This window comes from Ciconia boyciana, chromosome 1 (assembly GCF_034638445.1).
Source record: "Ciconia boyciana chromosome 1, ASM3463844v1, whole genome shotgun sequence".
Lineage (NCBI taxonomy): Eukaryota > Metazoa > Chordata > Aves > Ciconiiformes > Ciconiidae > Ciconia > Ciconia boyciana.
The window spans coordinates 135,068,088-135,087,188 of record NC_132934.1 but is presented as its reverse complement, the minus strand read 5'-3'; the positions used below and the strand labels follow the sequence as shown (position 1 = coordinate 135,087,188).

The 19,101-nt window shown below is 42.8% G+C and overlaps 1 protein-coding gene across 2 annotated transcripts in view; it reads left to right on the top strand.

Annotated features, from left to right (window-relative positions):
- The window catches only part of REPS2 (RALBP1 associated Eps domain containing 2), a 98,107-nt gene that overhangs the window by 27,630 nt on the left and 51,376 nt on the right, over window positions 1–19,101 (top strand). For both annotated transcript variants that reach the window (XM_072852743.1, XM_072852734.1), the window contains exons 2-7: window positions 7,839–7,962; window positions 10,244–10,392; window positions 11,908–12,031; window positions 14,832–14,929; window positions 16,699–16,837; window positions 18,841–18,904. In XM_072852743.1, the coding sequence (XP_072708844.1) occupies window positions 7,839–7,962; window positions 10,244–10,392; window positions 11,908–12,031; window positions 14,832–14,929; window positions 16,699–16,837; window positions 18,841–18,904 (698 nt within the window). The remainder of the gene's footprint in view (window positions 1–7,838; window positions 7,963–10,243; window positions 10,393–11,907; window positions 12,032–14,831; window positions 14,930–16,698; window positions 16,838–18,840; window positions 18,905–19,101) is intronic.

Genomic DNA, 19,101 nt, shown 5'->3' with positions numbered 1-19,101 from the left:
AATTTGATACAAACTAGTGAGTATGAAACACAGCTAGAACAATTTTAGGTGGATGAGTGCTGTTCTTTGAGCATTCGTTTTCCAAATAGTAAGAAGAAAAACGCAAGGAGTTTTTGAAAAGGATTTGCTTCATCTCTTTCAACCCTGCAGGATTTTACACACTCCTAAAGGCATGTGTTTAGTGAAGATGATGCTAGGTTTTTCTTTCAAATGAAAGACAGAATGAAGTATCAGCAAATGTACGTAACAGCCTCTGACCTAATTCTGTAGGCACTGCTGTCGGGAAAATAATTTACTTGGCGTGGAGACTTCCAGATATTTCTCAGGAATGGTGATTCTTAAACCTTCCACTAAGACTGACATTAGATGAAAGTGTCCACGTTTTCCACATCATATGCAGATAAAAGATTCATTGGCATTTGTGTATTAAAGACAAAGGGTTGAGCATAGGAGATGGGATTTCTTTCAGGTATGCTTCAACACTTATAAATATTAGCATGCATCAGCAGCCTTTATTCCCTGGCAGGGTTTTTCTAGCCAGCACTCCTTGATAATGGAAATCTTTTGATTAACAGTGCTGACTCACATGTCCTGGTAGCTGCACAATTCAGTTCAATATTTTTTGTAACTTGTGGTATGCTGGCATTGCCAGTCTTTCTACTTGGAGAGAAGTACGGCATGATTCGCACGCTTGAGTTTCTGTAGGCATCTGCAGCTGACTTCTCAGGTACAAGAGAGACTTACCGACCCTTGCACTGACCGAGTATGACTGCCCTGCTCCTGCCCTGCCTGCTCGCAAAAATCTTTACTGATTGTAAACAGTTGTGTTTGCATTTTTTTTTTTTTAACCTCTGCTCGGGAATCGACTTTTTCTAGTATATAAAATATTTCTGCTGTTAGGCTTCAATGTGAGACTTAGAGCTGTTTGAAAATGGCTTTAGTGTTTGTTTCACACGATGCTATCTGTGGCTTCGCGTGTGTCTGTGCACTGAATCATGAGCCTTGTAGTTCTCGGTATTGGCATAAAATGTTCTGCTTGGAGCTGCTGGAAAAGCATTTCCCTGTTCCTGAAGTGAAGTGCTTTCCCCCTAGACGGGCAAAGGTGCGATGGCACGCGGAGCACTGGTGCACGCGGATGTGAATGATTCTGGGTCGTGCCAGGAGGAGGGAGTTTGGGGAAACCCTGGCGGTGCTATCGGCAGAGTTTTGCCTAACAGATGTGGGTGTTCTTTGCTGCTTTTACCGCTGTGTGAACTGAAGTTGCTAAGCCTTGGCAGTTTATCAGCAGCTTGCCTTGCAATTTAAATTGATGGTGTTCTTTAATGTAAAGCGGTGATCATGCAGAGCTTAAACAGTGAGAACATTTTGTAGTTAGATCTTTAAAAATACGCTATATATGTGTTGTCTTGCGTACCGTAAACTAAGCCATTTGTAATTCCTTTTGTTTTGGGTGTTGGAACCATGCTTGCTCAGAATAACTAGATTTTAGTAAGCATTTCAGGTGATGTTTAAAAAAAAGTCTAACACAGATAAAATGTGGTTTTGAAAGTCAGGACGACAGAATAAGATAGTTACAGAAATACCACTGATATGAAGGAGCAGAGCTAAAGAACCTAATCCGTAGCAGAGCCTCTTCCTCTGTACAGCTGGGTATGTAACTGCCCCAGCACATTCCTCGTCCTGTTGCCTTCCCAGGCAGTAATCCTCCTGGATCCAGGATGTGGTGTTTCTTACTTCGCTTTAAATAATGAAGAGATAGATACATAGTCCCGGGCTCCAGGTAGTGTTACTGATATCTGAACAGTGATCTGTTCAGAAAGGAATACCTGTTTAAGAATGTAGCAAAACTCGTCTGTAACAAGCAGATCAAAGACTCTGTAAACACAAATTTAAAAAAAAAAAGGGTAAAGTGGGTCAGATGCATGACACAATTTTGAGATAAGCTGTTGATAAGCCACTGCTGCAAATATTTGTCTTTGAAACAGTTATAAGAGGGTGGTTGATCCAGAAGGGAGCCTGGGGTTGCTCCACGGTTGAGCTCTCAGCTGTGGCATCAGGGCTGGTCGTCCTGCAGGGTGAGGTGTGCGTCAGCTAACGGCAGAAGCTTTTCAACATGTTCCTTAAAATGTGGAGGCACTTGATGAACTGGAAAATCTTTCTACCTCCTTATAGCTTGAGCAAGGACAAGTAACAAAACTGTGCTTTCGGGGGTTGGGCTGAGGTGGAAGGTGCAGCGAGGAAAATTTCCTTTAATGTAAGAGCCAGTGATACTAATTTTCTTTTTCTTTCCGAATGAGTTGAATATGCATTCAGCTTACACGCGTTCCTCTCAGAGTCTCACAACCCGCACAGAGGTTTGAGCACCTTTGGGCTGGGTTTGCCCACAAATGACAAGCAGTGACCATCTACGTGACAGGTAGCGACAAGGGGGCAGAACAGACAAAAACTGTGTGCCAGCTAGATACAGAGGGTGCTGTAGCAGCATTAATGGCTAAATGAAAAAGCAAAAATCCCAGCTCTACCTTTGCCTTACAGCTGAAAACCTTTCCCTTAAGGCTGCAGGACGGTCATCTCAGCCTGCCCATAGGATTATGGAATAGTTGTTTCTGATTTTACCTCTTTTTCTCCTTACGGAAAACAAACTTCAGCTCTAGGCTAATGTTCAGTTCCTGAAGTTTAGCTCTTGCAATCTAAATTAGACTTGCCCAGGGTGTTTGAGAGGTCAGTGCTCTTGGAGACTGCAGTGGAAACTTGTTTGGAGAGAACTGGGGAGAGCTGGAACAATGTCAGATTGTGCTGGGAAAAGCTGCTTCATGTGGGATGTCTTCAAGGAGCAATTACAAAAATAACACTTGCTGTCAGCCGATAGAGCAGAGCAGTGAGTGGATAGTAAATACAAAAATCTGCTTTGTGTTCAAGCATCTCAAGATGTAAAGCTTTTCTATTAGAAGTTTGTATGGAGAATGGTAATCTAAAACAGCCACTCTTCTGAACAGCTTGTAGCTACATTTTGAATTTTATTGTTGATGAGTTGGAGATATCTTTTTTAAAAAAAAAAAAAGTGTGTGTTTTTACAACCACAGAAAAACTTCTGGCCTGTCCAAAGGGTGTGCAGGCATCTAGATCACGCTCTTTCTCCCCTTCTTATTGCTGCTTGATAGGGAAGATGGAGTGATTTGTGTACAGAACATGTGTTTTAAGGCTACCTGCTGAAATCGCATTGAACTGAGAGGTGCTGTTCTAGGACTGCGTGAGAACGAACACGAGATTAGACACTACAGCTTTCCATCCTTCTCTGAGAAATGTTGTTTTCACATGTTGTGTGAAATGAACTTGTTTCCTTAATTGGCAAATGACCTGTGAAATTGTTTAATATAAGTAGTTACACCTTGCAGTAAATTTAAACTCAGTTTTAGTCCACTCAGCATCATGTTCTTGCCTCACAAACCATTGAGTAGATCAATTGTTAAAAATCCAGTTTATCATCCTGAGGTTAGGTTTGGCAAGCAACATCTGTAACCTGCCACCATGAAAAATTAATTCCAAAATGTTCTTCATTAAACTTTTCTTCAATATTCGGCTGTGACTGGAGGATTACAGTTTTCTGCTGAAGAATTAAAAAAAAAATTTGCAAAGAAAATTGACTGTCAATAGTTCTGTATTAAAATCCCTTGAAGTATCAAGGTATACAACTTGTTTTGATTTACATGGATGTCTGTTTAGCAGTGCACGAATAGAAAATACCAGTTCTTTCCTTACTAGCTTGCTGAAAAGTATGCAACCTGACAACAGGAAAGGATAGGAAGAATTTGTTTTTAAACATCAGTTGAATGGAAACAGAACTGAATGGAAACAGAACTGATGTTTCCCCTGTCTTTCAGGGGATATTGTCATAAATCTTAGTTCCAAAGTACTCTCTGTTTTATTAGAGAAAGAATCTAGTTTCAGCTTGAAAAAATATCGTATCACATTCATATACAATGCCTTTAATTCAGATGGAACTTGGAGACTCTTATTAGTATATTGCACAAACTAGCTTAACTTCAGTATTGCATATCACTAAATGTAATCTGCCCATCAAGAGGCTATGTGCACTGACCCTGCCAAAGGTAAAACCAGGAAACAAAAAAATAATGCAGTATTCACTTTAAGCTGCTGTGGAAATTTAAGCAGGCAGCACGTTCTGAGGAATTAATTTTGGATAAAGGCTAATCTGCTACCTACCTCTGCAGCTGCCGGAGGTAGGGGCTGCTGGAGAGGGGCTGCTCCCCATAGGAGCTCTAAGGAGGGTCCTGGTGTAGGTAGTATGAAATGCTGTCTGGAAGGGAACGCAAGTCCCCCTCTTCCAACTGTACAGAGAACCTGATAAGAGTAAATGTCTCTACCTGCAATTAATCTATGTGAATACCTACAACTAATTGTGTGATAAATTTGGCTACTCCGTCAGCTTGCATCTGTTGCTCTGGGCCATTAACAAGAGATCAGGATCTAGTTGCAAAAATAACACAGAGGAGCTCATGCCTATAAAATATTTTTTCTCTTGTTACCACTGAAGAGCAAAATTACAGAGCGAAAGTTTCGGGTTGGTTGGTTGGTGTGCTTGAGAAACACCACCATATTTTTAGGAGGAGGTGTATCCTTGATAAAAAATTTTGTCTGCTTGATCAGAATAAAATGTTCATGGTTCTACATCAGGAGCAAGCAGAGCATTTACGGCATTCCGCGGCCTTAATATTTCCAAGTATAGAAAAACAGGTGGAAAATTAACTCTCAGTATCTTGTCAGGAAGATGATAGCATCACAAATCCCTGTGTGAAAGTCCCAGTTGCTCGGTGTTTCCTCTTTTCAGCAGCCGGCGAGAGGAAACGCAGATCATGGTAACGCCGTTGCTCTGTGCCAGCAAGCGTCAGATGCCGTGGCAGGAAAGCAGCCCAAGAGGAGAAAAATCTTTCTGGGGTCTGCGTGGCCAGTGGTCCCCTCTTGTACACCCAGGGATTTTGCGTGCTGTTTTTTGCACTGCAGCAGCTGCCATCCCCAGGCACCGTCCATGGGTCATGCAGGAGGTGAACACCCGCACCCCCCACGGGAGGGCCTGGGTGCGGGCCGGTGCCCAGCTTTTGCAAACTGCCGTACTCAGTGCTGGCCTTTGTTTAACGAACCTCTGCTTTAACAAACCAGGGCTGTGTACCCAGAGTGAATTTCAGCTTGGTTGTGCCCCTTCTCCAGCTGCTTCACCCCAGGTTGTTGAATTTGTGCGCCTGGGGTGCGCAGCAAGCCCCTGGCCCGTGGCTTCCCACCTACCTGCGGTGGCGGCGGCGGCGGCGTTGTCTCCAGAGCTGTCGGGGTGTGGCGTGCCCGGGCGGTTGTGCCTGTGGGGAGCCGGCTGGGCCGCAGCCACGGTGCAGGCTCCGTGTCCGTCCCGGGTCAAACCTGATCGGCTGTGCTCTGCACTGCTGTGGCGGGCAGAGCCGGGGCCGCTGGCAGGGAAGGACCATGCAGGAGGTGTGGGCAGCAGGACTGAGTGAATGAGGAGTGTCCAGGGACAAGGGGAAGGACGCCAGTACCTGCTTTGAGTTCAGAAATGGTACCAATGCCCTCCCAAAACGGTGCCGGTACTGTGATCGGCTGTCCCGGCAGCACTCCCAGGCTGCAGGCGGGCGGCCAGGCACTGCCGCTGCAGCACGGTGGGCATCCACCTGTGGTGTCAGCTCCTGCCAGGGGACCCCGGTAGGCTGCTGTCGGGGGACCCGCTGCTGCAGTGGGATCCTACGGCGGGCAGTGTTGCTCACTACGGCAGCGGGAAGCCCTCTGCAACACTGGGGTCTGCATAGTGCCATCCGCCCAGGTGGATGGGGTGTGCTTGGCTCCTTCCTGCACCCCGGACGGGGCTCTGCCCTCCTCCCAGGAGTTCCCCTCCACCTGTTCCTCTCTTCCCGGTACCCTCCCATTTTTAATCATAGAATTATTTAGGTTGGAAAAGACCTTTAAGATCAAGTCCAGCTGTTAACCTAGCACTGCCAAGTCCACCACTAAACCATGTTTAAGGACATCTACACCTCTTTTAAATACCTCCAGGGATGGTGACTCCACCACTTCCCTGGGCAGCCTGTTCCAATGCTTGACAACCCTTTTGGTGAAGAAATTTTTCCCAATATCCAACCTAAACCTCCCCTGGTGCAACTTGAGGCCATTTCCTCTCGTCCTATGGCTTGTTACTTGGGAGAAGAGACCGACCCCCACCTGGCTACAGCCTCCTTTCAGGTAGCTGTAGAGAGCAATAAGGTCTCCCCTCAGCCTCCTTTTCTCCCGGCTAAACAACCCCAGTTCCCTCAGCCGCCCCTCGGAAGACTTGTGCTCTACAACCTTCACCATGCTTCAGCACCATGCATCTCGGGCACAAGCCAAGTGCCCTGCGTTCCCACCGGAATATAAAAGAAGTAAGGCCAGCAACAGAGGGGTGGGGAATAAAAAAAAAACAAAAACAAAAAAAGGCCAGAGTGACTTCAGAAAAAAGATATGTAGAGGAAAGGGAATGGCAAATGCCGCTGGTTAATTGAAGCTGTCCTTGTACAGAGAATCAGTCTCCCTTTTCATCAAGCAGTAAGAGAAAAGAAAGCTGCTTGATACATCTCGTGATCACAGAATTAAGCCATGCATCTCTGAAACTCACAGGAAGAGAAGGAAGGCAGAGCTCATTCAATCAAAGCAGAAGCCACATCCAGAGAAGAAAGAGTTCGCTTGAAGATAATTTTCTTTGATTAGTAAGAATTACCATTCCAAAACATTTGATTTTTCAGTAATTGTCTCACCTGATATTTTGCCACTCTGTGTGTGTGTATGTGTACATATATACATATAAAAATAAGTTAGGAAAAATAGACTATCCATTTGTGCTATTTTTTTATACACATGACATGAGAACAGTTTCTGTCATGCTGTTGTAGCTCGGGAGCGATCTGCGCACGGGGTTTTCTGGAGAGCAGCACTTACCCATGAAGGAAGAACCAGCACAGCCCTACTCGTCCTGCACGCAGGCGATGAACCTCGCCAGCCAGGAGACATTGCTAATCTAGGTGTATTTTCAGGAAAACAATTTGGGGCTTCCCTTTACATTTGGGGGGAATGGGATTTCGTTCTAACCTCAGTGCCTGGCTGAGGTTTGTTCGTGAGCATCTGGAAGCTCCGTGCATGGGAGAGCTGGCGCCTGTGCTTCAAACCTGCTGGTAGCTGTTGTTTGTTTAGCTGTTGTCTGAGCGTGTGAATGTGGAGCTGTTTGCTTCACGGAGGTGGCTGAGTGAAGCAAACAGTGAAGTATATACAGAAATTAAGCTTTGATGCTGAGACCATGTTAATTTTTCACACAGAAAAGTGTTCTACTCAAGCGTTGTGATGGGGTATTTCTTGTGTTGCATTTATGTTCTAGTTACAGTGATTGTCTGAACTGTTGTTGTAAGGACTAATATTAAGTACAGTTTTCTGTGAATATCATAGCTTCTGCGATGGAAATGTTTTACTGGGCAGAAAACTTAACAATTTATCATTTCACCTGCTATTAAAATCATTCGTAGTATGAAAACCCATAAATTGTTTTACGATAGCAATGTTAACCAGCAATGCTTCTGAAAAGGATAACAAATCACTACCTGTCTCTGATATACTAAGGGGAATGTGATCAGACAGCAATGTCCTGAGTTGAAACAAATATGTTTAATAGAAAACTTTAAATACAACACGCATTTTGCATTTTTTAAGAATTTTTCCTTTGTTTAAGTAGTGGTGTTTACATTCCCTGGAAGAGTGAAATGCATTTAACCAACAATGTCTCTCTTCTCTCTTAGATTACAGAAGTTTGTGGAGCCAAGCGTGTGGGTTATTTTGGTCCTGCTCAGTTTTATATTGCTTTGAAGTTAATTGCTGCAGCGCAGTCAGGGTTCCCAGTACGGATTGAGAGCATTAAGAATGGTAAGTAGCAAATTTTGCTTGCAGCGCTGTGCAGTTGTTTTTCACTTTCTTTAATGCTTGTCAGCTCTCTGTAGTGGTAAACTTTTCTTCTAACATGTCTATGAAACAATTGTATTTTGAAGAGTAGAGAAAGAGTGGAAGGTAATGTTACATTCTCTAAGTGACTGGTAGAAAATTGCAGTGAATTACGTGTATGGCAAAGCTGAGGTGACATCCCCCTCTGGAAAAGGCATTACCAGAGGAATGGCACAAATGACAGCTGATCAGTGCTAGGGATGCATGTCTCTCTCACCTTCAGCCTCTAATCTTGACAGCTGTGCAGAGTGGGAGCTGATAGCTGCTTCGGGTGGAAGCATGTTGCAGGCGGCATGGGCAGGTCAGGGGTCCCCCTGTGCAGGGCAGCTTGCAACACTCATCTGTTTTAGCAAATAATCCTGCTGAAATAAATGGGCAATGGTGACAAAATGATAATGCTTCCTATAAGTAGGTATGAAAGCGTGTATTAGATGTAATTTAAAACAGCTTTGTTCTTCCCAATGAATTGACAATAATATTAAATCTACCATTTTTGATGGAGAAAAATACTTCTTAAAAGAGTTTTATCAAACTCAAGCGATGAAGAGAGAAAGCAGGGCCCTTTTAGCTGCGAAACCTTGGTAACGACTAAATGGAAGGAACTCTATATTCTTGCCTCGGTGATGGCATGCTCTGCCTTGGTGATGCATGCTCTGCCTCGGCAGGGCTCAGGCTTCAAAACACGTGGCTTTTCACTTGGGCTTGAGCCTGAACAGGTTTGAACCCTTAGCTCCCATATCCCAGGTGGACATTCAAACCGTTCCATGAGGCTGTGCTTTGGGCAAGAGTGCTTGCCACCGTCGCACTGAAGGCAGCGATGCAACCAGCCACGAGATCAGAGAGGAGGTAGGAAAGGCAGGAGCTACCCGTAGCCTCGCAGTCGGGTCACTGCTCCCAGTGCAGTTTCTGCTCTGCTGTCCCTGCTAAGGGCAACGAAATGTAAGATTCACCTATGCTACAAGGCACAGGGAGGGAGTTCCCAGGTCTGCCCCATCCTGGTGGGGAGGAAGCTGGGCCTGCAAGTGCAGACCTATGTGTGCTGAGCTCCTGCAGTGCAGAGCTCCCGCCTAAGTGGAGGGGACTGGATGCAGCCAGCACGGTTTGGTTCAGTGCCTTGCTGGCAGAGGGGTTTAAACCAGGGGTGAAGTGGGGCAGCCTGGATTTGTCTGTCAGTTTTCGTTACAGACAGCTTGTGTGCTCTCTCTTGCACTGTCATCCTTTTTAAGGATGTTAATTTGAAAAAAACAACCAAAAAACCAACAAACTAAATTAGAAACCTGAACTAAGTGAGATTTGCTGTGTATGTTTTACAAGTCCAACATCTGCAAATAATTGACAAATTTGAGTGAAGAAGGGTACTTGCAGTCCTTGTGTTGATATCCTACTTACTTACTGAAATGCTTCCAGTGTTAATTACATTTTGTCTTGAAATGTATGAGTGCCTTTAGAGTGGGGTGAGTAACATGCACCAAACTCCAACTGATTTCTTTTTCTTCCTCGTAGTAGCTGTAGGTGTAAATGATTACAGAGGTGATGTACGACTTTGCTCGGTTTTGAGCGTTCTGTTAATCTTACTTGTATTGATCTTTCGGCGTGACTGTGCACAAAAATAAATGGTGTTTCTTCAAAATAATTGTGAATAGTCTTAAAGAGTGAGAAAGTGTCATTCTCCTGCTCTGCAGAGCAGACACGACATGGGACCTTCTGACATGGTCATCTCACCAGGCCTTGGCATGATCTCTGAACTCTACCATTTTTAATTTGTTCCTTTTATGATGGCAGCATTGAGGATACTGTGATCCTGACTGATTAATTCATCAGTCCCACAGTTTCTGTGGGAAAGTATTCTTTTCATTACAGACAACATTTTCAAGGCAGGAAATGAGATTGCTGCTTGCTTTAATAACGTGCACAAGGCTTACTTCTTTCTCTTTGCATGGCAAGATTATATATTAAGCTAGTGAATGTAGCTTTGTGTAACATTCGTATTTTTATTAAGACATAAAATAATCACAGGGGTGCCACACTTATAAACATTACAGAATATAAATACTACTCTTTTATAGATATAAATACAACTTTTATAATACAAAACTTTTATAATACAAAATATAAATACAACTTTTCATTGGTTTTACAAGATGATACCACTTAAAGTACTTTTAATATTCTGTTGTCTCAATTGAATTTTTCTCTTTCAATGAAGAATTGCCTCTGCCGCGGTTTATGGCGCTGAAAAATGACGGTGAAGTACGTTATGGGACTCCAGCAGAGCTCCATGGAGTTAAATTTCAGGTTCCACATGCAACTTTGGAAAAAAATTCCTACAAAAGAACAGATGAAGGGGACAAACAGGTAACAGGCTTGTCTCCTTCAGGCCAATATGTTGTTATGCATCCTCCTTTTGGGTCCAGTCTTGTAAATGATTACACTCATGTGGGCTTACTCAGTTTTGCAGTACTAGACAGGAGATGAACTCCCGACGTGCAAGCAATCCCCGTTGGGGCTGTGCTCTGATTTTGATGCATCCCAGTTGCATCCCTGAAGGGAATTTCTCTATATAACCTTGTATAAAGCTGTCAGCCCTGTAATAGTCTGTATAAATTATTTCAGTGTTGTCCTCCTACTTAGTCCAGCGCTGTTTCTTGTGGAGGAGCAGCAAATAGAAATCTGTCTGTGAAACACAACAGGAAACTGAGCGATTTCTCATGGCCAGTATGATTCTTAGTCACTACAGAAATATTCAATTGGAGAAGAGGTGTTGAATCACAAGCCACTATTTCTGGGTGGGATAAGGCCACCAGGTTTTATTCCATTCTGATGTCCCCCAGGAATAGCCCAGAAGAAATCTGCATTTCTTTTGTCCTCAGTGAAACATTGTCCCAGTGTCTGTTGTTCTGAGTTGCCAGTTTAATAAAGCTATCTAAGGGAGATATGTATTACCTGTATTTAGGAGAGTTGAGAGTGCTTACTTGGATACAAGCAGCTTCACAGTGCAACCTTGATTTTCATAATTTTCCCCAGGCCTGACACCTTCTGTTCTGGTACCATATCAGGTCATGTTGTAAGTGCCTGGTGGCAGGCGCTTTATCTTCCCACAACGTGCGCACACATTTATCACACGGTGCGTTGGCATGAGTAATGGCGTTCCCAGCCTGCGGTCAACCAACAGGAATGAGCTGATGACAAGATACACGGGTGAAATAACAGGATGAGGAAGAAGAGCATGTATGCCTGTCCACCTGTGTGTACTGACACTGAAGCAGAACGCTGTCCTCAAACCCATGGCTCCATCTAGGTTTTCTCTGTGTGTTATATTTTCCTTTTTACACAGTAAACTGTTTCAGGATCACATCCTCTTCTTAAACAATCCATAAGTCAAGGTAAAGAGAACGCTGTAGGATAGATACCCTGTAACACCTACAAATCCACAGAGTGCTTAAAATACCAATTCAGAGATTTATTTTAATTTTTTGTAAGTGTTTTATAGGAAAAATGCTCTCCCACAAAGAATGCACTCACCCTAACTAAACGTGTTATATAAATTCAAAGATACCCACTCACATTAAGCATTCTACATATACTTCTTCAGGCATCTTTTAGAAGTAAAATACCTTAAGCTGTTCATTGTAAAGCTTTGCTATGGCATTGCCATGCTTTACCCTGAGAAGGTTCAATACCAAATTCTGTCTTTACCAACTTTTGTTTTTTTAAGGAGCCTTTTCTTGGAAATAAAGGGCCTCAGGGAACTACAGTGCTTGCCTTTTCTTTGTCTATCATGCTGTACATGTTCAGATCCCTATGCAGGATTACTTGGTTTTTTGCTGTCATCTCAGAATTCCATTTTGTGTTGGTGTGTTTTTGAAATAGGAACCCAAGTCTCCACCGATGTCTCCAATCTGCTCACCTCCTGCTTCTCCATCTACTTACCAGAGAATACCCTTAAGTTATGGATATGGTAAATCAAGAAGTGGGCTCGAGCAGCAGCACGGAGGTAGGATAAAAATTGGTATGTGCACATTGTATTAAATTCTTCTTTTTTTCTTCTCAGAAGCATCCAAATTTCAAATGCAGCTGACAGTCAGCCTAATGATTTTAACATTTAATTAGACCTGTATTTTGGAACATGATTCAGTCATCTAATTTTATTTTGATTGTTCAGTCCTGTTCGCTTTCTGGTAAATTAGTTTATGTGTCACTGCTTATATATAAATGCTAATACCTAGTCGCTGACAAGACTATGTGCAGTATATCCCACTGACAGAGTGTTTGTGAGTATTTTCAGAGTGCATGATGCTTTTGGTTTCATTAGAGGGGAAGAAAAGCCCACTCCTGATTTCAATAGCTGCTATATTAGTTTTCAGATTGGCAGTGAACCTTCCTTTGCAGGAAAGGATAATAATCTCTCTGGTTTCATAATGGAAATAACAATAGGACATGAACATAAAAACAGTCCCACAATGTAACTTAGGCAAAACAGCCAAAAATAAGGCACTACATAGATGCTCTGTCCTTGATCTCACTGCCGTTAGAGTAGGTGGCAAAACATGCTGATTTTAGTAAGAGGGTAGTGGGGCAGAAGCCAGTTTTACAAGCTCCTGTTAATAGTAAGTTGCCTGTGCTCTCCTAATTGCAACATCTGGTGACCAAGATGGTGGCAGTAGTAGGCATTGGTGTGTACCATCCCTCCATCATCCCTCCTGCTTTCAGTTAGTGTGTTTGCAGTGAGTGAGGAGTGGAGCATGCTAGTCCTTTAGCTGTTGTCCTTGTGAAAAAACAGAGCTATTATGACATTTTGAAACTCACTAAAGCCATGATAAGAATGTGTTCAACACTTATCAAGTGGCCTTCATGTGAAAATCATACCAGTACTGAGTCACAGGCATTCTTTTGCCAGTTAGGTAAACTGCTGTTTGTTCAGATATGGGATTTTTCCCCACCCCACCGTTGGGGGTGATCAAAACAGTGATGGTTGACTTCTGAAATAAGCAACACTAGCGAGGTTGTCTTCTGGTATGACGCATGTTCTGCTCCAGTGAAGAAGACACGTGGCAGATAGCCCACACCCTGAAGAGCCGGGCAGGAGGCGACCATCGGGAGCAGCCGACTGTGTTACACCTTGTGCGCTCTGCTGTTTTCTGGGACTCTGTCCCAGATCTGTCAGTGCTGGGGGGGGTATTTTGGGTGTTGGGGTTTTTTTTCCTCTGAATTTGGTTGCAATCGTAACTTCAGTGAAATTTCTCATGGAGTCAGCGGCTGTGCAAAGTGAGTAGAGGCAGCAGCGTCCAATCCAGCTGTCAACTTCTAAAATTAATTAGTCAACTGCTTGAATTTTTCAGGTGAATTTATCACCTTTCAGCTGCTTGCAGGTGATAAAATACTAGAGGTGTAGAACACTATGGTTATTTTCCAGAAAGGGAATTTCTCCTGTTTTCCAGAAAGGGAATCTCATTTTAATCCCACTGGGGGTACTTCAGCCAAATGTATTCTCAGCAGCAGTAAGCGGGTAACGTTTTACGGCCCATGCTGTACCACATGCCAGGCTCGGTGACCTACTGGTTCTCCTGGCCTTTAAGATTAGGACCCTTCCAGTTTTCTGACCCTTCCACTCGCAAGGGTGGGTCTGAGAGCCACCGCGTTCGCGTACGCGCAGGAGGTGCTAGCGCCGCAGCACCGAGCTGGGTGGGCTGTTCTGTGCGGCAGGTCTGACCCTGCAGCTGGACAGCGTGCCTTCGAGGGCAGCCCTTCGCACTGCAACCATGACCGTATGATACCTTTCTTGGTAGTTTTGTAAGTTTTTCTTGGCAGCAAACACATAGCAGAGTGGCCTTGTGCTTAAATGTCCTCTCCAAGGGCGTCTGTATGTTTCCCAGCTTCCTTCCTGTGTTGGTTTTTTTTTTTTCTGAAATTAGAAGTTACTTGTACGGGCATAAAAATAGATACCAATACAGGATAAGACCACTCAGGAAAGCAAGGGAGTTAGGGGTATGATTTTTAAGGTCTTCCTGAGCTCAGAATTTTTAAGATTTCTTGGTCTCGGTTTTCATCAAGCGTCTTTTAAGTTCTGTCTATCTAATGCAGACTGTCTTTGTAGTGGTACATTTTAAATAGGCTGGCAGCAGCAGTTTTCAGCTCTGTAAGAGTTTGCAAGTGAGTTGCCTTTGTGTTTGCATACTTGACCTATTTTTAAAACATTGTTCTTAAACGTGCTGTTATGTCACTGCTTACTATATTTGCTCCAGTGGGACGTAAGTGACTTACTTTAACAAAAGAAGAAGTAATTGTTATTTTTCTTTACTGACTTTACTCCAAATGATGTGAAGTGGTGAGTCATGTATTTGGATTTTCAACAGAAATTCAGGAAGGAGGAAGAAGAGTATATGGAAAATTAGTGAATTACTGTTTGATAGCATTGTCAAAACATTTTTTTTGCAGCTCAGTTGAATTATTTCTTCTTATTTGTAAGGCATTGTTTTGCTATATATGGCTATAAGTATATAAAATGTATAAGTATGTAAACAGGCTATATAAATTTATATTTCAACATGATGAACAATGATTTCTGTTATCTAGTAATATATAACTGACAGTTTCTATCAGTAATGTCTGAAGAAGAATGATGTAGTGTGAAAGGCAAGTATGTGGCTGGAATTTTGTTGCAGAAGACAAAATGGACTTTGATACTATGATACTAGGTTCACAAGCTAGATTCTTGACCTTGTGGTATTTGATTAGCCTAGTAGCATCTTTTTGATTATCCTTTCATTTATATACTTTATTTTAAATGTCTGTAGCTCCTTATGAAGTCAGACACTCTACTCACCAGCAAGATGGACCATCATCAGGGAATTATGGAGCCAAGCCTGCACTCGCCTGTTCAACTCTTAATCGGGTAATGAATTGCATGTTTTTCTTTAGTAGTACTACTAATAAAACAACAGAGAAATTAAAAAAAAAAAAAGGCAGAAGTATTCTCACTTCAGAAATAAAAAGTGTTCTTCATGGTGTTTTTAGACTAAAGGCTGAAGCGTGCTTTTTTAGTATATGAAAAAGAAAAAAACAAAGCTGATGGGAAGGAGAAATTAAAATAAATAATCCAGTTATTTTGCTGAAGCTAAGTAGAATGAGAAGGACCAAATAGCATAGATAGGAAAACTAGACTGAGAATCTTCAGTTCAAAAGTAAAAAAAAAATTGAGGTTATCCTAGCAAAAGTAAAACATTTTTATTTAAAATATGTGAGGTTTCACAGAGATTCCTGCTTGATTTAGAATGCCATCTGTAACACACGCACAGAATTTATGGCCTAATATTCTGCGTATTCTGTTTTTTCACTCCTGTTGGTTAAATCACATCTCAAACAGAATAAACTAATTTCTGGATATTTGTTTGCTTTTATGAGATGGGTCCTATGTTCTCCTCCTGGTTGCAAAAGCAGATGTATCCAATGTTCCAGTATGCCTGCTGTGCACTGACTATGCAGACAGGTAGTTTGCCCTGTGGAAGGACAAAGCTCTCCTAAGGGAGAGCTTTTCCTAAATAAGTAAGACTCAGAGACTCTGTACCTTTTCCCTAGTGCTTAGCACCCAACACCCATAATAAAATGTCACCTGAGCCTCAGGAAAAGATCTACAGGTAGTGTCACATAATTTGTGCTAACTTGAAATGAAATTGGGTGCATTTGTGTAGCACTTTGAAATGAAAATTAATTTACAGCTTTATGATGTTGCCTGTTTCGGGGATCCTTTGGTGTGTTTCAGAACCAGTGTTTTGCGTTTGATTCTTAGGAAATGGACAGGTATGTCAGAGAAAGGGTTGTGGAGCTAGTTGGAGCCTGATTATTGTTCATTCTTGCCCTCCTTCTTTGTGTTGTCATCCAGGCTTAAATCTTGAATACTAAGTCATTCCAGATTAACAAAGGCACTAATTGTACCGGCAGCCCTCTCTAGACACCACCACCCAATCTCCCTTAAACAAGTCAATCAGAAAGCAAAGGCATAAATGGATAAAATGTCCTTCTCCTCCAGAATATTCTTTTTCCTGAAGGAGAATTTTTACCTAAACCATGGGAAGTGACAGAAGGTCAAGGAGGTCTGTAGGGGTTTGCATGTCTCCCTGGCTCAGTGTAATGTGTGCAGAGGTACCTGCGTGGGCCGAGGTCCAGAAGCGGTATAGCTCCATAGTTACAGCACCACTCCTAGACTAAATACATAGTTTCTTAGCAGAGCTAAATTTTTATACACTGTGCTGCATAAATACAGCTTTAGGTCCTTCACTGGTTCCATCCGTTTCAGGCGTACAGTGTGCAGTTCAGGGTTGTAATGCATGGCAGCCAAAATGAACAGCCAAACTGAATCCAGAGCTAGTAAGGTATGCCTTGGACTTCCCTTTTTGAGGTCAGCAGTAGTAAGATTTCCTTTTTCTTTTAGCTTCAGTCATGTAAACTTCCTTTAATTGCCTGGTTAAAGATACCTAATATTAGCCTCAGCTTTAACAGAAAAGTAGTGGAACGGTAATCAGGCTGGCCATTTCTGCTTCTCATCTTTCTAAAATATGTGTCTGCTAATAGAAGAGAGTGAATCTGGTTTCTTGAGGTTGCCAGTGCCCTGCTTGGCCCTTCTGGCCCTCTGCCTGCGGCCGGTGCCAGTGTCCCTCCCTTCAGTCTCTTTCAGCGGAGCGGGAGCAGCAGGACAGCAGTGCCCACTACTCGGATGACCCTTGGAGGATAACGGAGGAGCAGCGAGACTACTACATCAACCAGTTCAAGTCCCTGCAGCCTGACCTCAACTCCTTTATTTCAGGTAGTTTTTACCAAACACTGTGCGTATCGAGTAGAGGGACCAGGCTGAGAGGTGCAAAGAGTTAAGTAGAAAAATTAATTCTTTTTTCTCTCTGGAGTGAGTTTATGAGAAAGAGTTGATTGCATTTTTGTTTTAAAGGCAGAGAACTCAAAGAGCAAACCAGTACTGTGGGCATTATGGTTTTTTCCTAAATATCCTGATTTTAGGAAAACAATTGCATCTAAGAGAGAAGTGTTGCGATTCAGTAAAAATGAAAATGAGCTCTCACTCTGAGGTACTGTATTTTTGGATCACACCTGCAATGTGTATTGAGCTGAAAAAACCCTTAGGGTTGCTTGCTTTCCCAGCAGAAATGTGGCAGCACCCATGTGATGAAAGTGAAGCATACACTTGACTGTCCTGTGTGATCAAGCCTGAGTGTTTATGGCTCTGAGGGACTCAGATTTTGACCTTTCGGTGATTAAAATCAAATCCTGGAGAGCACACACATGGTAAACGTATTGTTAACAGAGTATTGAGATTGCATTTCCATCCCAAATAGGACGATCAGGCTGCTCGTGAGAGGAGTCACTGCGGGTACAGATAGTTGGTCTGTCAAGGAAGACGTCGCAGGTTTTAAATTGAAGCGGTTTATACTGAGTCCTGCTCTGTTACTGGGGTTCAGGAGGCTTGGATCCAGACAAAAGTTTAAATAAATTGCCTGCTGCTGACAGAAATTAGCGTTTCACCAGTTCTTTGCCTCAGTTAAGTTCCCTTAATATAATTTTCTTGAAAGAGAAAACGGTTGTTCAACAACATGGTATTTCATCACAGACTTATATAAGTCGGTAACTGTGTATGTATGTGTACATGCATATACAGCCTCTCAGGTAGCTGTGCATTTTCCTTTATGTTGAGAAAGATTCTCAGGCAGTCCTTGCACATCCAAAATTACTGTTTATAAACAATAAATTTGAGCTTCCACAGCATCCTAAAATAATTAAGCTGTAGAAATCCTTGCTGCAAGGTGATACAGCTGCTAGAGATGTTGTCCAGGTTTAAGAAGTTATTAGAGAAATCTGTAATTGAAAAAATCAATCAGAAGTTATTGAATATTTAAGTGCTACCCCTGGTTGACAAAGTTCCTGAATCGCAGGTGGTCAGAGGTTGGGGGATGTTCTGGAGCTACATTATATCACGTGGCTTTGTCATGGCCACACAGTCCTCTCTTGACAGCCGGTGTTGGAGAGGACATGCTCTGCGCTAGGTGAGTCTTGGACCTGCCCCAGTTACAGCTTTTCTTATGCCCTGCAATAGGTGATCTGACCTGAATGCACAAGGGGCAGAGTAGTAGAGACTTTAGAAGTCTCTGCATTACGTTGCCTTACGTTTTGTAAGCCTATATCCAGGAAGGGCTTCCAGGGTACAGGGATCTTGTGCTACCTCTACAGTCTGTGTGTATGGGATGGTGAGATAATGGATTTATTAGCTAGGAGAAGAATGAGAAGGGCTGTTGTGGCAGGGTGAGTGAGGATGCCTGCAGCAGGACAGTAGCTATGTGCTATGTGAATCTCCTGGGTTTTTGCTTTTTTTCATAACATTTGAGCCGCTGCAGGGAAAAGTCATGGTTGAAGCAGTGTCTTGGGAGAGCAGTGCAGACTCTACAGCACTATACTGCCGCACACATGGCTTCTGGGTGAAGTAGAGCCCTTTGTGTCTGTTATTTCATCATTGGTGACATACTAATTATGCTGGTTAGAATCACTAGTACAGAAGCATGTTTTCCTTTTATTTATTTTTCCCATATGGAGGGAATGGGGAAATGAGGTCAACAGCTCTGTCTGGCTTTCTCTCTCGCTTATTCACCAAGAGAAAAACGGTCCAACAGCTATATTAGCATGCAGTTAATCTGAGCATCTCTCGGATGTAAAGTAACCAGCTGCTTCTGGCATGGCAGCCCTGGCCGAAGGTAAATAATTGGAGAACTAATTTCCAATGGTTGATAAGGCACGGTTTCCCAACAGGTTCCGTGGCAAAGAATTTCTTCACAAAATCAAAGCTGCCTATCCCAGAGCTTTCTCACATCTGGTAAGTACTGTAATAGCACTGGGGATGTGTATCCTGTTTTTTTTTTTTTAAGACGCTTAATTCAAGAGTTCTTGTTAATTGAAGACACTTTTCAAAATTTATAATTATTGCTCTTATCTCCAGAATCACTTTCAGGCCGAAGCAGCAGGGTGCTCATTGATCTTCCTGACACGCTTGTTTTCTGTAGAGATGTTTGC